Source organism: Candida oxycetoniae (assembly GCF_023343755.2).
Source record: "Candida oxycetoniae strain CBS 10844 chromosome Unknown scaffold49, whole genome shotgun sequence".
NCBI classification, from domain to species: domain Eukaryota; kingdom Fungi; phylum Ascomycota; class Pichiomycetes; order Serinales; family Debaryomycetaceae; genus Lodderomyces; species Lodderomyces oxycetoniae.
In genome coordinates, this window is record NW_026055486.1 from 39,530 (window position 1) to 58,172 (window position 18,643).

An 18,643-nucleotide genomic window follows, 5' to 3' on the forward strand; every position below is an offset into this window, starting at 1 on the left:
GAGATAAAAATAAAAAAAATTTAAAATTTTAGAGCCGGGTAAGTTGACACTAGGGGAGTAGAGCGAGATAGTGTCGATAGTGACAGTTTATGCTGCTCCACTATCTTGTTTTGCTCAATGAGTCTCGATAATCAAGAGCCGGGTAAGTTTACTAATTTCCTCTTTAGGTGCGCTCTTTTCAAAAACTAACACATTAGTTTTAAAGCCACCCAAATACATAACTACTCTATGTTATTCGAGCAGGGCGAGATAGTGTCGATTGTGTCGATAGTGAGAGCTAGTCAGTGCTGCTCCACTATCTCGCTCCGCTCGATAGTGTCGATAGTGTCGATAGTGTAGATTATTTTACTTTCAAAGTAAGGCGTTAGATTACAAGAAAAAAAAACTAAAAATCAAGCCTTTCTTGTCGCATTCTTGGTATAAAAGGGCTATGACCAACAGAGCAATATTCTCATGTACTTATTTTCACACATGAGATTTGAAAGTATCTACATGATACATGACTTTGCTATTTGTAGAACAATGCTCTACCTCCACATTTTGTTGCGCCACCTCTATTTTCTTACACTTGGAACAATTTTTTCGGCTGATTCAAAAGTCTCTCAATTCAAACCCTCAGAACTCAAAAGAGACCTGTTTCACCCATTGACAAATAAATTGCCATTGGTAAAACCCACAAGCATATATATTCTCTAATCTCTAATAGAGATGTAGTCTATTCAGCCTTACAATTACCGGCTTTACTGGCTTATCAGTTCCAGCTCTTACTACCTTTATTGAGGGTTTGTTCAATAAAAGGCCATCTTTCTTGCCAATTGCCACAGCACCTTTTACGCTTGAAAGTTGGCCTTGTCACTCAAATTCTTTTTTTTCTCTTGTTTATTTGCTCGTTTACATTTCTTTTTCACTTTTTAGCCTTACCTTTGACTTTGACTTTATTCTTTCTTTTATAAAGTTTGACGCTCTTTATAAGGCTGTCTTGGATCTTTTACAAGTTGTTCCCACCCCGTCAAGTATGCCTTATGATTTGCACAACCCTTTGACGGTCTCGCTACCTTACAATTTTGTAAGTGCTCAGGACTACCCTACCGAGATTATGGCCAATAGATTCTCTGCTTGGAGAGCCATTATTAAGGAACTACTAAATTATTTTAAAGAGTATGCTAGTGTCCAAGAGGAAATTGTTAGGCAACAATCTAGATTGGTGCAAGCCTTGAGCATCACTGCTAGAGGAATACTTCTACCTAACGGGAGCAACTACCCTGCCTCACCACCGTCGGGAAGCAGCAATCACAGCTTAGCTGTCAATCAGGATATCGAATTAATTAATAAATCATTTTTACCTATAGGCAATGGATCCGTTCAAGACGTACCGAATGTCTTGTTTAAATATCACCAACAAAACGTCACCAACTCTTCAAAAACACTAAAGGATATAAATGCTATAATTATCCCGAAACTAGAGGAATTGAGGAAAGATTTGCTTGTCAAAATTAAGGAGATTAGAAATCTACAAAATGATTTCAAGAATAACTTGGCAAAGGAAATGGCAGAAACTAAATTGTTGATTGGACAATATAACCAGGCTATTGATATGGCGGGTAAACTTGATGGTAATCACAGCCTTCATAATCACCATGACGGAGATCATGGGAAGTTTGATCCTTACTTGGTGAAGATTAGATTGGATAGACAAATGAAGAGACAGTTGGTGGAGGAAAATTACCTATATGATGCATATGCCAATCTCCAAAGCTCAGGAAAACAATTGGAAAGTATTGTTGTTTCCGAAATTCAAAATTACATGTCAATGTTTTTAAATTTGATTCGAGAAGAAAACTCTACATTTAATGATTATTTGGTCCCAGATATTACCAATGGGTTTTTGTCCAAGGAATCAAATTTTGAGTGGAATGCATTCATCGAGAGAAGTTTACCGTCAAATAATCTTAGTGTTAGTGCCGTTGGTAATCAAACTACATCCTCGGTTAAAAATGGAACTTTTATCGACTTGGATATCCCAAAAAGACATTTTCTGGATTTCATTATTAGGCATTTCGATTCTAATTTAAGTGTTGTTGTACGAGAAGGACCCCTTGAGCGGAGATCAAAGTTTTTGAAAAATTATTCAAGTGCATGGTATGTCCTTACTTGCTCATTTATTCACGAGTTCAAATCAAGCGATAGGAAGAAAGAGCCACACCCAGTCATGTCCTTACCGTTAGATTCATGTACAGTGAGTGATCATTCTAAAGACGATGGTAAACCTAATGGTGTTTACAAATTCATCCTTACCTCGAAGGTGGCTAGTGCCTTAATGAACAAAACTCATAAATGGGTGTTTAGAACTAATACATATCAAAATATGATTGATTGGTTCAACGACATTAGAAAGTTGACCAGTTTACCAACCCCATCGGCAAGGGCACGAACATTGCCAAGCAGGTCTCGTGAAAACGTAAATTCTGCTGCCTTGGCCAAGTCTATATCTGGCGCATCATCGTTGCGTTCACCGTCAAAATCACTGAAAACTATTGATTCAAACAACTCCTCCGGGTCTAATTTGCAGAGAAGTGGAACCAAAAATACAAGGCCATTGTCACAAGCAACTTCCATAGCAAATGCCAAGAGATTGTCATCTACATTTTCGCAAAAAAATAGCCAGTCTCCAAGATTGCCCAACATGGTGAATAGCGATGGCACTTTAATTACACCTGTTGACACATATGGAGATTCGAGACGTAGTTCTAGTTACAAGAATCATCAAGGTGTATACTACCCGCAAGATCAGACGCATCAAAGGCAACATAAACAACAAGAGCAGCAGCAGCAGCAGCAGCAGCAGCAACCGTATCAACAACTGATACCGCAGTTGCGTAGTCAACTGCCAGGAGTTCAGTATCAACCATATCAATTGATCCCTGTTGAAACTATGAGTACTTCCGGAATACCACCTGATCGTCACCAGAATGAACAGTATCTCCCACAACAACAGCAGCAACAGACCTATGCCACTACACCGGGAAACGTGCCTTATTATATACCTACAACTTCACAGCCACAACAATTTTATGATCCTGTTCAACAACAGTACTATACCATTACTCCATCAATACCGAATACCGGAATGAGTCAACAGCCTAGAGCCCAATCTTCACAGCCACAGCCTCCAGCTACACCACAACCTCAATTCTTCTCTACGTCTCCTAAGGCAACTCCAATACCAGTTTTGAGCACCTCACCAATTGTGCAACCTTTCGAACCAGCTTATTTTACAACATATCCTCAGCAAGAACAACAACAACAACTGCAACAACTGCAACAACTGCAACAACTGCAACAACTGCAACAGCAACAACAACAACAACAACAACAACATCCAGTTAGACCAGACTCTGCCCCATACCCAATGTCGCTCAACACGGAGCATGGAACTCAAAGTGAAGCAGCTGAAGAAAATAGTGGTGGCGAGGCAACAGAGCATAGTGGCAGGGAAGCAAGTAACACATTAGTGAATAATGGACAAGACGTATCGCAAGCCACCGGCGGTGTTGATTTAGGTCAAGTTTACGGAGTTCCAAGACAGCTATCAGCTGATGAAGTATCAACTTTGAAAAGCAGCGATGTGAAACAAACCGAAAATACAGTCGACGCTAGTGGAGATATAAACATAGTAATCAATAGAGATACATGAGAATCCCGTATGTTTCAACAACTTTCTATTCTTTTTTTGAGTTCAATCATGAACACGCAGCTGTTCAATTTTATACAAATTCCATATGCAATTTACAGTGAAACCCCCCCCCTCCTCCCCCCCTCTCCCTTTCCAATAAATAAATCAAATTCAATATTTTATTATTATACGAAATAAACAAAACTGTTTCATCTCTAAACAACAACACCAGAGTTTGAAGCAATACGAGGCCATAAATCAGCACACTCTTTAGCAACAGGTCCAGTAATGGCGGATCCTTTCATTTCTCCCTTTGGATTAACAATAACACCAGCATTATCTTCGAAATACAAATAAACACCGTCTCTTCTTCTCCAAGGCTTAGATTGTCTAATAACGATAGCTGGCATAACTTTCTTACGTAATTCTGGTTTACCCTTTTTGACTGTTGCCATAACCATATCACCTGCTGAGGCAGCTGGTAATCTGTTTAATCTTGCTCCTACTCCTTTAACTGCAAGGACGTACAAATTTCTAGCACCGGAGTTGTCGGCACAGTTCATGATGGCACCTACCGGGAGGGCTAACTGTAATAAAGGATTTAGTTAGTAAAAAAAGAAAAAAAATGTTGGACTTTGGGATTGAACTAGCATAGAAGGAAGAGAGAGAAAGTGTATGTGTATGTGTATGTGTGTGTGTGTGTGTTGGGAGTGACAACCCGTGAATTTTACTTCTCTGACTTGATTCCATTCCTTTCATGTCTAATGCGATGCGATGCGATATGTTATCAATAGGTCCATGAAAGGAGTTGACAATAAGTTCATGCATTACGGTGTTGATAAGTCCTGTAATAAGTTGTCAATGAGTTCATCGTTGCAATGCTACAATTCCATTCTCCAAGCTCATTGAAGACAACTCTCCCCTCTAGCACATGAGAGTCAAAACTTCAAAATAATATATATTCACTCTCACTCACACACTAAGTACCTTCTCTCCCACTTGCCATGCTGATCAAAGGGACAAAAAAAAAGAAGAAGCGTTTTCACATACTGACATACGGAATTTGTTTCCTGAAGCTCCTGAACCTGACATCTTTAATGAGTTGTTGTTGTTGTTGTTGTTGTTCTTGTGAAAATACTATTTGTCTGTCAACAAAGGGCTCTCTTTTCCAATAGGTATAATAGCTAATTGAAAATTTTCAATTTACCACTATTAGTGCGAGAAGCGATAGGTGCTAACACAAACTGAAAAAAAACAAAAAAAAAAACTGTGCTACCAGTTGATGGATCAGTAATGTATGGGAAAATATGGAAGAAAAGAAAGAAAAAAAATGAGTTTGTCTGTTGAGTAGGGTTTGTCTACTTGTATGGTCACGTGATCGTATGTGACTGCGACGACATTTATATAATTTTTGTTAGATTGGTATAACGGAATTTATTACTGCTTTAGTAGATTTTGAAAGTAAATAGAATTTTTGGGGGAGTGGCAGTGGCAGCTAGTGTCGCTCTGCTCGATAGTGATAGTGTCGATAAGACGAAAGAAGACAGACAGCAGAGGCGAGAAAAGGACAGACTGGAAAAGATGGAGCTAGAAGGTGTGAATAAGTGATCAATAGTTGTAACTAGCTGGTATAAACTGGTGTTCTGGTTATGATACCTACTATTCCCAATTGAATCGATACTCGTATATTGTTTTTTGAAAATCGCTTAAACGAATGTAGGCTGATTTCCTTCTATCTTATTCCTCTACCTCTTAATCATGCTAGAATTAAAACCACTTTTTGCCGTTAATATCACTACTATATGTTTATTGTGTTTCTTTCTTTCTTTTTACTAAACTGATTCGCCGATAAACTATGACTAGACATAAAAGTTGAAAACTAAAATAGTTGTTTTTTTTACTAATAGCATACTCGCTTAGATGTAGTTGCATTGACTGCTGTTAATCAAGATGACAAGAAATAAACATAAATACCGGATAAGGCGGAGCCATTTAACCGGGTTGGATAATGTATCCTTCTAGAAAAACCATGACACTTGCAGTTGACCCATCCTTCAAAAGAATTGCCTAGTTCAATAATACATGGTTTCTGATACTATACTTTTACACACGGGTTTGATTACATTATTATTTTTTTTTATTTTTATTATTTTTATTATTTTTATTATTTTTATTATTCTTATTATTATTTCGGTATTTTCTGAAACGATATACTTTCAAAATAAGGGGTCATCTTTACAATATGCTTGGCTCTATCAATTCAATCGGTTACGATTGAACTTTTGTTCTTGATCAATTTGGATTCTGAGTCTTTTCTACCTACTGCCCTTTTACACCCTGCTGACGTCCACTTTTCTTCTAAACTTAATACACCGAAGCGCGACTTTGATTGTTGACGCGCGCGCGCTTTGTTGTTTAATTATTGTTAATAAATTTTGTGTTTACAATTTTCTTTCTTTGGTCTTACAAAAGCGCTTGCTTTTTTGTGTGGGCTGCAACACTATTGTTCAGATCAATGGCCAAAAATCAACTGTTTCTATCAAAAAACTTCTCCCCATCCTCTCCCTATAGGTTTCAAATGAAGAAGGATTACATGTGTAAGGTTTAGAGGGCAATACTTGAGAGGAAATCAAGTGATCAAATCTTCTACCAATCTCTTCTGGACTAAGAAAAAAAAAATGTAATTTGATTGATTTTGACCTTTAATTTGTCGATGCTGAAATGTATTTGAGTATATATATATATATATATATATGATGCAATTAGTTATTAACAACTTTCAAAGAACCCGGTTCTCTGGCAATCATATCGGGCAATGATCCATTGCTCAACTTCCTCCTTCCAAACTCAGGTTGTGGTTTTTGTCCACCACCGCCATAATTGTTATTCTCTTCACTTGCCAAAAATGATCCATATGGATGTAGACTTTGTCCATTGTTGTGTGTATTTGCAAGTGGATAACTATATGCATTGGCGTTTGTATCATAATATGAAAACTCTCCATCTTCGTTTTTATGTGACCCAGACGAGTTCCCATTACTTGTTCCCCCACTTGAACTATACCTGTGGTCACGACCATATAGTCCTAGTCCTAGAGCGCTCCCGCTTCCTTTTCTTGATTCTGTACGTGATTGTTGTTGCTGTCGTGGTGTTCCTTGCTGTTGAGATTGTGCTCTGGATGGTTGTTGTTGCTGCTGTTGCTGCTGCTGCTGCTCTTGTTGTGAAGTGTCGAAATGGTAGCCACCAGCAAGTAAGAATGGATTTGGGTCCAGAGGTCCATTGCTTATGGCGGATGGGTGTGTCAAATCACCTTTTTCGGGTCCTGAAAGTGTAAATTGATCGTCGTCTTCATAATCTTCTTGTTTTCTCTTACGGTACCAGCAAAATCCAAGTATTAAAAGTACAATAACTGCAACTCCTGCTACAGAACCGACAACGGCTCCTGCAATTACTCCTCCCGATGTTCCTTTTCGGTGAGTTTTATCTGCGTTGACATCTGCTAGTGACGACGACGACGACGATGATGATAATGATGATTGAGCACCTAAGTTGCCAGCTGTACTAGTTGACAATGATGATGATGAGGAGGAGGAGAATGGTGATGAGGGAGTTGCAATGATTGTTGTATATATCACAGATTGCGGTTCATTATTTGCCGAGTTTATAACAGTTGAAACAACAGTTGTTGGTTTAATGGAAGATGCTACAGTAGTTGTGATTGGAGTGATATTAGAAGATGAAGCAGATTTTGAGGATGTGGAATCTTGAGAATCATCGGTATTCGCCAGCTCAGTAGTTGTTTTCAATATTGTGCTAGTTTGCTGTTGTTTCAGGCTTGAAGAAGAAGAAGAAGAGCCTTTATTATCTTGGTCATTTTCCTTATTGGTAACATCTGAGTTAACGAAAACAGTATAAAAGCCGTTTCCTCCACAATTTTCCTTTCCATACCCAAAACAAACCTTATTACAGTTTGAATCGCTTACTTTGTTTGCAGGATCGGTATCTCCGCAAAAACACTCACCACCATTAAACAATGCAAGTATTCGTTTACCTTGGCATTCTTTTTCGCAATGGTCAGAACTCTGGTACATAAATGATCCTTTTGAATCTAATGACGATTGATCTGGAATTTTAAAACATCCCAATTGTGACCAAGTATCACCATAAACCAATGGGAGAAATAATACAACTGACGAGGAGAATATCAACGTTGAATGAGTAAATATCATTTTCCTCTCTTTAGTTCTCTTTTGCTTGAATACTTTTGGCTTTAGCACTTGGGTTTGATTGGCATTAAAATGTCTCTTTGCTGAAAAGAGTCTAAGTTGAAAAAGAGTGTAAGTTGAAACTAGTGAAAGGAATGAAATGGGGGGGGGGAAAGAAAAATAAAAAAACTAACTAGTTTTGGGGGGTGAAAAACTAGGGCAAAGTTTACCAGCAAACGAGGGGAATTGAAGTAGGAAGTACCTAAGATAAGTGGTTAATAATTGGGAGTTATTCAGTGATAAATCGTCCCCTTTTTCTCGACTTTGATAATGGTTATTTATGAATGATGTGAAAAAAAAAAAAATATATATAGAATGGAATTTGGTGAAAATCTACAAAGTATCACCAGATGAATGTTTTGTAATTTGTCTTGCTTCTTTCTCTCTGACTGTCTCACGTTAGTTTTTTTTTTTTTTCTCTATTTTCCCCTTAGCAGCAGCAGCAGCAGCAGGAGCAGCAGCAGGCCCTCTTCGCCCCCCCTACCTCCCCCCACCCCTTCTTTTCTGTGTGACTTGATCATGAAATTTCCAATTGCCTTTGGAACTAAAAATTATTAGTTCAAGTAAAGAAACGGAAAAAGAAATTTCAAACATAAGAAATAATAATAGTCCTGCAGGTAAAAGATTGAAATAGTAGCACATCATAGATCGGGCATCGAGAAAGAGCTCAAAAGCGGCACTATTAAAAAGGATAATTGGTGGGTGGGTGGTGGAGATGGAGAGGGTGATGGTGGCACTAGGTGACAACTTCTAGAGTATAGAGACACTTTTGGAATATCATTACACTATTGAGCCAATCGAGATAGTGGAACCATATTGAGCAACGTCATATCGGTCATTATTTGATAGACACATCATTTATTGTCTTTGTTCTTCAAAAAGCTTAAAATAGAAGCAAAACAAAAGAAAATAAAAAAATAGAAAATAAAATAAAATAAATAAAATAAATAGACTTAAATTTCAATATGCGCTTAGTCGTGAGTATAAGCTAATGTGCTTTCAAGGCTCATATTACTACCAACAAATCCGTTATTCATCCTTCTCATTTAGCTTTCTTTTCGAGTAAAATTACTAAACAGAGAAATATTACTAATAAACATCTAGGAAAAACCCACTAATAAACATCTAGGAAAAACCCACTAATAAACATCTATCTACTACGTCGGCAATTAACAACTGCTTGTTGTTGTTGTTGTTTTCTCTTTTCTTTTACTTATTTCTATATAGATGCATAAAAAGCAAGCAAATAACAATCTACAGCAAATTGTAGCAACAACAACGTACAAGGTGCTGCAACGGACCACACGGCGCGGGGAAGATCAGAAGAAATATACCGCTACTGACCCACACGGCGCGGGAAGATCAAAAGAATCATACCGCTATGGACCCACACGGCGCGGGAAGATCAAAAGAATCACCTACTCTCTTTTCTACCTGTAGTTTCAAATTCGTGAATATGCTTCTAATTTCATCTATAAAATAAAAAACTTGAAACCTCAGCTTGAAAGTTTTATGCAACGGACCCACATGTCGCAGGAAGATCAAATAGAATCACCTACTCTCTTTTCTACCTGTAGTTTCAAAGTCGTGAATATGTTTCTTATTTCATCTATAAAATAAAAAACTTGAAACTTCAGTTTGAAAGTTTTATGTTTATTTACACTAGAGAGGAATATGACTTATATACCCAATAGAATCGCGTAAACCAAGAAAAAAGAAAAAAATTTATAACGCCATAGCCAAAGCCTCTCATACCTTTCAAACTTGTCTCTTCCTTCCACCACTGGACCGGAGGTAAGAAAAAGAAACAAATCGAGCTGAAATTAATGGATTTCTCGGGTGGCCTTTTTTTTCTTGATGGGGTTTATTCTTGATAGAGATTAATTTCATGGGGTTTCTTTTTCATGGTTATTTTTCATGGTTATTTTTCATGGTTATTTTTCATGGTTTATTTTTCATGGTTTATTTTTCATGGTTTATTTTTCATGGGGTTTAGTTTTCATGGGGTTTAGTTTTCTTCATGGCTTTTGTATTAGACCACATACTAAACAATTGTAGAAACTAAAGGCTATTAGTTAGCTTTAGGCACTATGAAGCTCTACAATTCTGTGCTATTTTACTAGAATGAAGGAAAACGTAGTTCACCACTATCAACACTATCGAGCGAAGCGAGATAGTGGAGCAGCACTAGCTTCCAGCGACAGTACCAACACTATCGAGGGAAGCGAGGTAGTGGAGCAGCACTAGCTTCCAGCGACACTACCAACACTATCGAGCGAAGCGAGGTAGTGGAGCAGCACTAGCTTCCAGCGACACTACCAACACTATCGAGCGAAGCGAGGTAGTGGAGCAGCACTAGCTTCCAGCGACACTACCAACACTATCGAGCGAAGCGAGGTAGTGGAGCAGCACTAGCTGCCAGCGACACTACCAACACTAATGGAGCAACACTAGTGTAGCAATACCAGCTGCCACTGACACTACCTCACTTCGCTCGATAGTGGGGCACTGACTAGCTGCCGCCGACACTTTGTAGCTTGTTACAATACTATCTCTATCTGCTCGATAGTGGGGCACACTGACTAGCTGATTTAAGATAATTCTATTACAATTACTGAATACCCAAGTATCATTAAAGCTACTCCACTATCTCTCTCTGCTCGATAGTGGGCAGCTCGATAGTGGGCTACTCTCTAGTGAGCAGTGGACTCGAATTTTTTGGCTGCGAAAAAACTTTGCAATTGTAATCGTTTTTTAACCAAAATATTGTCTCATTTATCAATATACTAAAGAACCAGTCTTAAGTAGAGCAACAACACCAAATAAAAGGGACACAGGAGCATTGATTACTCTATTTTCATACTACTTTAAATTATATTTGATAAAAGTTTTCTAAATCAAACTCTAAAATAAGAGCTTTAAGGTGAGCCCACTATCGAGCAGCCCACTATCGAGCAGCCCACTATTGAGCAGCCCACTATTGAGCAGCCCACTATTGAGCAGCCCACTATCTCGCTCTGCTCGATAGTGGAGTAGTTTCAACGATACTTGGTAAAGGTGCCAAGTGTTGCTCCACTATCGAGCAGCCCACTATCGAGCAGCCCACTATCTCGCTCTGCTCGATAGTGGAGTAGTTTTAACGATACTTGGTAAAGGTGCCAAGTGTTGCTCCACTATCGAGTAGAGCGAGATAATAAGCAGCTAGTGGGCAGCTAGTGGGCAGCTAGTGGGCAGATAGTCAGTGTTGCTCCACTATCTCGCCCTGCTCGATAGTGTCGCCCTGCTCGATAGTGTCGCCCTGCTCGATAGTGTCGCCCTGCTCTCCGTCGCCATCGGGGCAGAAATTTTTTTTGTAGTGCGTGCTGGCTCCACTATCTCGCTCTGCTCGATAGTGGGCTGCTCGTATTTGGTATCAAATTTTTCACCTCTCCTCATCTTTTCTTCTTCCTTATGTCAATGAGGATATAAAAAGGTACTTTTCCAAAGTAGAGGTTTCAACTCATGTCTCTATTGATGTGACTATATATATACCTTTTACTTTATCCTTTTAAAATTCTTAGAACAGCGCATTAGCCCTTTTCGCTAACCATGATCATATAACCTTAGATCATCGTTTGATAGTAGTGGGGCTAACATTTTGTAAAACAGATTTATTTATCCGTAAAGTACTTTGGTGAATGACTCTCTATTCTTGTACTATTAACCTGGAGTCAGCCACTCCCCTTTATACATATTTACTCTAGTATTATGGCACTTTGCACTTTGTTAAAGTGGCCATGTAATCGATGATGACAATGTTTGTTACTTTTTTTTGCTCATCTCAAAAGTTTGCTATTAGGTGTTGGAAACGAGTTAACTTTAGAGGATAGCAATGGTTTCTATACTAGCTATAGACTCGATAGTAGACAACTATGAGTCGGCGATTCACCAGCTCAAATTGCCAAATCTTGAAACACTACATTTGACTGGCACGATTGACACCACCACCATGTCACCGTATATAGCCAAATACAAACTACAGTTGATCCAAAACTCCTTAATAAACCTTTTATCTACATTGAACAATAGTTACAAAACAAACAAGTCTTATAATCGAATAAAAGCTAAACTCGAACTGGTGTTAATTGACCAACTAGATGAGAAAATATACATTGTTGATCAATTAATCAAAATGTACGATTTGAAAAACACGCCAATTGCTGACCCACTCGAGGATCATCAATCTTTGGGTATACCCCAGCAGCAACCCGTAATCGAAGAGGAAAACTTATCTGAATTGAGAGAAAGATTACTTTCAACAAGAAAAAAAGATGAAAAAGAAGAACAAGACCTAGATAAACTCAACACCTATCATGAATCTATCCAGGATGATATACTCAATGAACTATCACAGCTCACCTCCCTGCTCAAGACAAGTGCAATGACTTTCAGTTCAAAGATTTTGGGAAGCGATTTACATATATTGAACGAAACTAGTGAAAACATGATCAAAAACTCAAATTTATTCAAAGTTATTGATCGCAATTTGAATGACTATTTGGAGAATAAAACTGGTAATAAAATATCCTTGTGGTTCTTATTAAAATGTGTTGTCATAATTGCTTGTGTTTTCTTAATTATGATCATATTTGTTGCAATAGTACCTAGAATCAGGTGAGAATGAAGGAAGAGGAGGAGCTACAGCGGGAGAAGATAATAAGATGTGTATTTTAGCATTGGAGAATAGAAGGATGCTAGTTTAAGTAATAAAATAAAAAAGGAAAATTAAATAAGCAAAAACCGAGGACATAACATCATGATAAAAATGAAAAGTAGCAAGGAGGTACCAAAGGAGGATACGAGTGTGGAAATGCTTCTCTTCCACCCTTTCCCATTTTTCTATTCTTCAAGCTGTAAATATATATATATATATGTTTTTTTTTTTAATGGCCATTAGTTTGAATTTCAAGCCTTTCTAAATCTGGCAATGACTGTTCTTCCTGCTGCTGCTGCTGCTGCTCTTCTTCTTCTTCTTGCTTTTGCTTTTTCTCCTCTTGTTGTTGCTCTTGTTGTTGTTCTTGCTCTTGTTGGTTTCGAGATAAAGGAGTATGTCTATCGTCTTCCTCAGAAAAAGGACTCATGGCGTGTTGTGACTGATCATCTAAAATTCCCAATGCACCTCCAACAGAAGAATGTTGTTCACCGTGTCCCAGATTTTGGCTTTGGAGATGATCTGGTTTTTGACTTTGTGCTTCTTCTTGACTTTGACCAGGTACATGGCACTGATTTTCACTTTGACTTTGACTATGTACATGGTTGTGATTATAGTTTTCATTTTGATTTTGGCTATGACTACGATTATGATTGTGGTTATGATTGTGATTGTGATTTTGATTTTGGTGCTGAAACTGTCTAGGTAAATTGCCACATCTATCCTTACCGAAATTGATTTTCAAGTTCTTATAATCAGGAAACGATTTGATTCCATCAATTGCCTTTATTGCATTGGCGATATTAACAAAATTAATAAATGCACAATTCTTTTCTTCCAAGTAATTAATCTGTTCAATTTCACCAAACTTGGAAAAATCGGCTCTTAGTTTCTGCGGATTATACAATTCAAAATCATTGTTCAAATTACCAATGTATATGTTTCTTGAAGCGCCATTAGAAACAGCCAAACTTAATGCATTACTCAATGGACCGGAATGTTTACCCCAACCAACTTTAATTCTACGGTTATGAATTGTCAATCCATGTAGTTGACACATGGCATAGAATTGAGCCGCGGTAATGGGGTCAATGAATGTAATAAAACAAACATGACGCTCTTTAAGAAATCTAATACTTTGTAATAATCCACCACGAACAACATTGCAAATCTCTTCAACTGAAGAATCTTGATGTAAATTACCCAAATAAACAGTCCGGTTCCCCAAATTGTTAGCACCACCTGCTTGTGTTGCTATTTGAGCAGCTGCAGCAGATTGTTGAACCAAGGCACTTGATATGAACTCACGATCAGCTGCAGTCACAATATGCTCCATACCTGGTGCTAATCCTAAATATTGAGCTGCATTGTGTTGTTGAGTCTTGGTGATAAATGCACACCTATCTTTTCCGTAAAAGCATTTTTTATCCAAATACTTTTCTTTAAGTGGTAGATTGGCAACACATCTAATAGCACTTAAAATACTAAGGAAATGAATAAATGCAATTCCCTTTTCAGGAATAATCTTTACAGAATCTATTATACCATAACATGACAAATCATCTCTCAACTCTTCTTCAGTGATTATCTCCCCTGTAATTGGATTATTCAAATTACGCAAGTAAACGTTTCTTGTGGCACCATCGCGCTGAATAGCTTCCATAACAGCAGGTAAAATCGAAGTATTCTTACCCCAGCCGATTCTTATATCATGACCTCTAATATTTAGTTTTTTCAAAATGCAGTCTGAATGGAACAATAAAGCCAGTTGGTGATCAACAAATGAAATGAATGCGCAATTCTTCGAAGGTAAAATCTTGACATTTTCTAAAATTCCTGAACGTACGTAATCCAATAATTCATTTGGCTGGATGTCTGATGGAATATTGCCCAAGTACACAGTTCTAGAAGGCGCGGCAGCGGATGTTCCAATATTTACCTCGTGGGCGGTATTGGTAGATGGAAAGACATCGGGCTGTTGTTGAAAGTGCTGCTGCTGCTGCTGTTGCTGTTGCTGCTGTTGTTGTTGTTGAAAGTGCTGCTGCTGCTGCTGCTGCTGTTGTTGTTGTTGTTGTTGTTGTTGTTGTTGCTGTTGCTGCTGCTGTTGTTGTTGTTGGTGCTGCTGGAGTAGCAGTTGTTGAGCAAACCCCAAGCTGTTCATTCCATTGTCATAATCTATAGATGAATTTGCGTAATTTAGGAGTCCATTTTGCATCATATTATTACCGTTGGCAAACGATCCATCTTCGGTATAGAACTCACCACCAATGGTAGTGCCAATTACAGGAGCATCAATTCCATTATTGGCTTGTCCATAAATATTGATGTCATTGGAATAAAAAGAAGCTCCACCAACCTCGCCACCACCAACTCCACCAGTGGGACCCACGTTGCCACCAACACCACCAACACCACCAACACCACCAGCACCAGCACCAGCACCACCATTATCAAATTCCTTCCCATTATAAAAATCCAAATCAATCATTTGGGAAACATTCTCTACCGGAAAACTGGAATAATTTCTCTTTGATCCATTTGCCGTTTTTTCACCAAATTGGAAAGCATCGTGCTCGTTAAAGTTTTGTTGCGAGTAATACTGGGGGTAATATTGTTGTCCAATATACTGCTGCCCCATTCCTTGGTAAGGATCATAATACGACATCTTTTCTTTTCTTTATTAAACAAAAAAAAACCAAAAAAATCTTTCAAAAAAGACAAACCAAAAAAATAAGGTACCAAAGAACCAAGAATCGGGAACCCTAGACGAATTTAAGTAATGAAGTCTAAAAAGTTGAAAAAAAAACAAACAAGGATACCACTGATAAAACCAAAATGAAAAGGGATAAATCCCCTAAAAAGATTATAAAAAAAAAAAACCTCTAGAAAAAGGGTGAAAAATATATGCAAAATAAAACTTGAAATGAAGGAATATAAGACCGGCACACAAGGCGTCACTTACACACACACACGCACACGCTAGAACCAAAAGAAAGAACTGAAGCAGTTATAGTTCTTATTAATCTTCTTCCTTACCCTTTTACCCAAAAAGACTTTTGTATCCTAACAATTGAATGTAAAATATAAAACGTCCCTATAAGCTAAGAAAAGAAAGATTCAAAGATTTAGTTTTTTTTTTTTTTCACTTTTATTTTTTTCCTTGAAAAATTTTGGTCGAATCCATTCCACTATCGAGCGACACTATCGAGCGACACTATCGAGCAGAGCGAGATAGTGGAGCAACACTCAGTAGCTTGTTACAACACTATCGAGCTCCACTATCTCGCTTTGCTCGATAGTGGAGCATACTCACTAGCTTACTACGACACTATCGAGCAGAGCGAGAGAGTAGAGCACATTGACTAGTGACACCAGAATGACAGAAGGTGTAGGTGTAAAAGTATGAGAAGATATAAAAGTGTGAGAAGATATAAAAGGTATAAGAAGATAGTATGAAAGCCAAAAGGTAAAAGAGTAAATGAGTTACTAATAGTACAATACAAGGAAAGAGAAAGGGAGAGCAAGAGAATAAAAGAGACTAAAGTAGAAAGAAAGAGGAAGAGGATAAAAAGAAGGAGGAAGAAAAATAGAATGAGAGAAAGTGAGAGAGAAAATAAAGAGAGAAAAAGAGAGAGAAAAAATATTAGTCGATCTGATGAAAGCTTTATTTGGATCTCTAGATGATCTCATAGTTTGATCTGTAATTTGATCTGTAATTTGATCCGTAGACCTTTTTTTTAAAAACAGGCTGTTGATACTATATACGACTATAGCAGAGTGTCGGCGTAGACACTATTGAGCGGAGCGAGATAGTGTCACTAGTCAGTACTACCACTATCGAGCGGAGCGATAGCGTCACTAGTCAGTACTACCACTATCGATCAGAGCGAGATAGCGTCGATAGTGTCGCTCGATAGCGTCGATAGTGTTCCTGTTAAAAGCTGCTCCACTATCGAGCGGAGCGATAGCGTCGATAGTGTCGCTCGATAGCGTCGATAGTGGTCCTATCAAGTACTGCTCCACTATCGAGCGGAGCGAGATTATTTCGCGCAGCTATTGAGTACTGCTCAATAGCGTCGACAGTGGTCCTGTTTAGTACTGCTCTACTATCGAGCAGAGCGATAGCTTCGGTAGCGGTCCTATTAAAAGCTGTTCCACTATCGAGCGGAGCGATAGCGTCGATAGTGTCGCTCGATAGCGTCGATAGTGTCGCTCGATAGCGTCGATAGTGTTCCTGTTAAAAGCTGCACCACTATCTCGCTTTGCTCGACAGTGTCAGTAACAGTCTATGCTCTACTATCTCGCTTCGCTCGACAGTGTCAGTAACAGTCTATGCTCTACTATCTCGCTTCGCTCGATAGTGGAGTGTAAGTCTTAGATGAGGTTGTCCCTGAGCACAGGTGCTAGCCAGTGTAGTCAATGCTGCTCCACTATCTCGCTCCGCTCGATAGTGTCGATAGTGTCGATAGTGTATCTCCTACAATTCAATCATCATCTGAGCTATACTCTGTTGTCTCTCCTTCGGTTTTAACCTCGTTTTCAGCTTCTAGTTCCTCATCAGTTGAAGAATTCGCAGCTATTGCATTTTGAGAAAATTTCAAATCCTCTCTATTAAAGATTGGTTCTGCGTGAGAAATGAGTTTAGTTTTATTTTCCAAATCTTGCTTGTTTTCTTTTGGTACAACGTCAGGCTCATTTTTGACCTTGATCTTGGAAAAAGCAGATTCATCCTTGATTTTGGAATAAGGCTCATCCTTAATCTTGGGAAAAGGCTCATCCTTAATCTTGGGAAAAGGCTCATCCTTAATCTTGGGAAAAGGCTCATCCTTAATCTTGGGAAAAGGCTCATCCTTAATCTTGGAATAAGGCTCATCCTTAATCTTGGGAAAAGGCTTATCCTCTGCTGACAATGATTTTAATGGTGACTCTGTTTCTTTCTTTATCTTGACCCTTGGGAGTTTATTCTCCTCCTCAAGTGTAGTTTCACTTTTCTGACTCTGCTTTTCTTCTTCCACCTTCTCCATTTCCTCCATTTCCTCCACTTTTACCTTTCCCGTTTTACGTCTTTTACTTCCCACTGGTTTCTCCTTCTTCACTCTTTTCTCAGCTTCACCTTCCTTTACTGGTAATGCACCCATATCGATATTTCGGAGTTTCCTCACACCACCAACAAATCCTTGATTTAATCCAATCAATTCATCACTAGGTCGACTACCTTTTGTCAACTCATAAATAACATCTTTCTTTGCATTCAAAACTTGGTAAAATTTCGATTCCAAATCAAAAACTATATCTTGATTGTCTCTTTTCGCTATTTGCAAACCATCTTCCAAGAGCAAGTTAGCCTCTTGAACTTGATTTAGACTCGCCTTGCATTTCACAAGACTATTTAGCAATTTTTCATTTTGCGCGCTATACAAAGCCATCCAGTTTAACAAATCCCGCTCATCTTCTAAATACTCGTAATCTTCAAAATCAATTGCCTTCATTGTGAAAAGCCCCACAGTGGGCGAAAACTTGGTATTGCTCTTGATCAATATAGTTAAATCGTTATCAATTCTGTCTGTAACTGGTACCCCCTCTGCATTATAATCACTTTTACTTGCTTTAATTTTGGCACTTAGAAACAAATTTTGATGGCGTCCGTCTTTCTCTTTGCTCTCCACCAAACCATCAAGGTCGAGCGGGAACAAATTTGTAAAGATCTCATATGCATCACCAGGCTCAATCTTGGAAATTGATTCTTGTTTGAAAATTGTGTTAAAAACTTCTCGGGTGACTTTAATATGATAATAACCAAGTGACCAGATTGCAACCAATGACATATTGATAAACGTAGGATCCAGACTTGGCTCGTAGTCGGCCTTGCTAACATGTAACCAGATGTTTGAGCTTGCTATTGTTTCCAGAGTCGCTTCATCCTCTACTAATAAATTGAGCTTCAAGATATTTCCTGGCAATGGCTCCTTCTCTCTTTCAAGAGAGCTCATATTTATGTTAATGCAAGTAGGGATA

General features: G+C 38.4%; 6 protein-coding genes across 6 annotated transcripts; 2 read left to right on the forward strand and 4 right to left on the reverse strand. All coding sequences in view use genetic code 12, as the record gives it.

The window, feature by feature from the left end:
• Positions 1-1,015: 1,015 nt before the first annotated feature.
• Positions 1,016-3,694, forward strand: SLM2 (phosphatidylinositol 4,5-bisphosphate-binding protein; the record flags this gene model as incomplete). Its single annotated transcript, XM_049326191.1, has 1 exon — positions 1,016-3,694. One exon carries the CDS (start codon positions 1,016-1,018, stop codon positions 3,692-3,694), a length of 2,679 nt encoding a protein of 892 aa, XP_049178231.1.
• A 194-nt stretch (positions 3,695-3,888) lies between these two features.
• RPL23A (60S ribosomal protein uL14) lies at positions 3,889-4,765 on the reverse strand (the record flags this gene model as incomplete). Its single annotated transcript, XM_049326192.1, has 2 exons — positions 3,889-4,260; positions 4,724-4,765. The coding sequence occupies 2 exons, from the start codon at positions 4,763-4,765 to the stop codon at positions 3,889-3,891; spliced, it is 414 nt and encodes a 137-aa protein (XP_049178232.1).
• A 1,670-nt stretch (positions 4,766-6,435) lies between these two features.
• On the reverse strand, positions 6,436-7,902 carry WSC2 (Wsc2p; the record flags this gene model as incomplete). Its single annotated transcript, XM_049326193.1, has 1 exon — positions 6,436-7,902. The coding sequence occupies one exon, from the start codon at positions 7,900-7,902 to the stop codon at positions 6,436-6,438; it is 1,467 nt and encodes a 488-aa protein (XP_049178233.1).
• Positions 7,903-11,809: 3,907 nt separating this feature from the next.
• On the forward strand, positions 11,810-12,595 carry KGF56_004726 (SNAP receptor; the record flags this gene model as incomplete). Its single annotated transcript, XM_049326194.1, has 1 exon — positions 11,810-12,595. One exon carries the CDS (start codon positions 11,810-11,812, stop codon positions 12,593-12,595), a length of 786 nt encoding a protein of 261 aa, XP_049178234.1.
• A 265-nt stretch (positions 12,596-12,860) lies between these two features.
• KGF56_004727 (uncharacterized protein) lies at positions 12,861-15,293 on the reverse strand (the record flags this gene model as incomplete). Its single annotated transcript, XM_049326195.1, has 1 exon — positions 12,861-15,293. The coding sequence occupies one exon, from the start codon at positions 15,291-15,293 to the stop codon at positions 12,861-12,863; it is 2,433 nt and encodes an 810-aa protein (XP_049178235.1).
• A 1,819-nt stretch (positions 15,294-17,112) lies between these two features.
• Positions 17,113-18,618, reverse strand: KGF56_004728 (uncharacterized protein; the record flags this gene model as incomplete). The annotated part of the gene is made up of 1 exon (XM_049326196.1): positions 17,113-18,618. One exon carries the CDS (start codon positions 18,616-18,618, stop codon positions 17,113-17,115), a length of 1,506 nt encoding a protein of 501 aa, XP_049178236.1.
• Between the last annotated feature and the right edge of the window lie 25 nt (positions 18,619-18,643).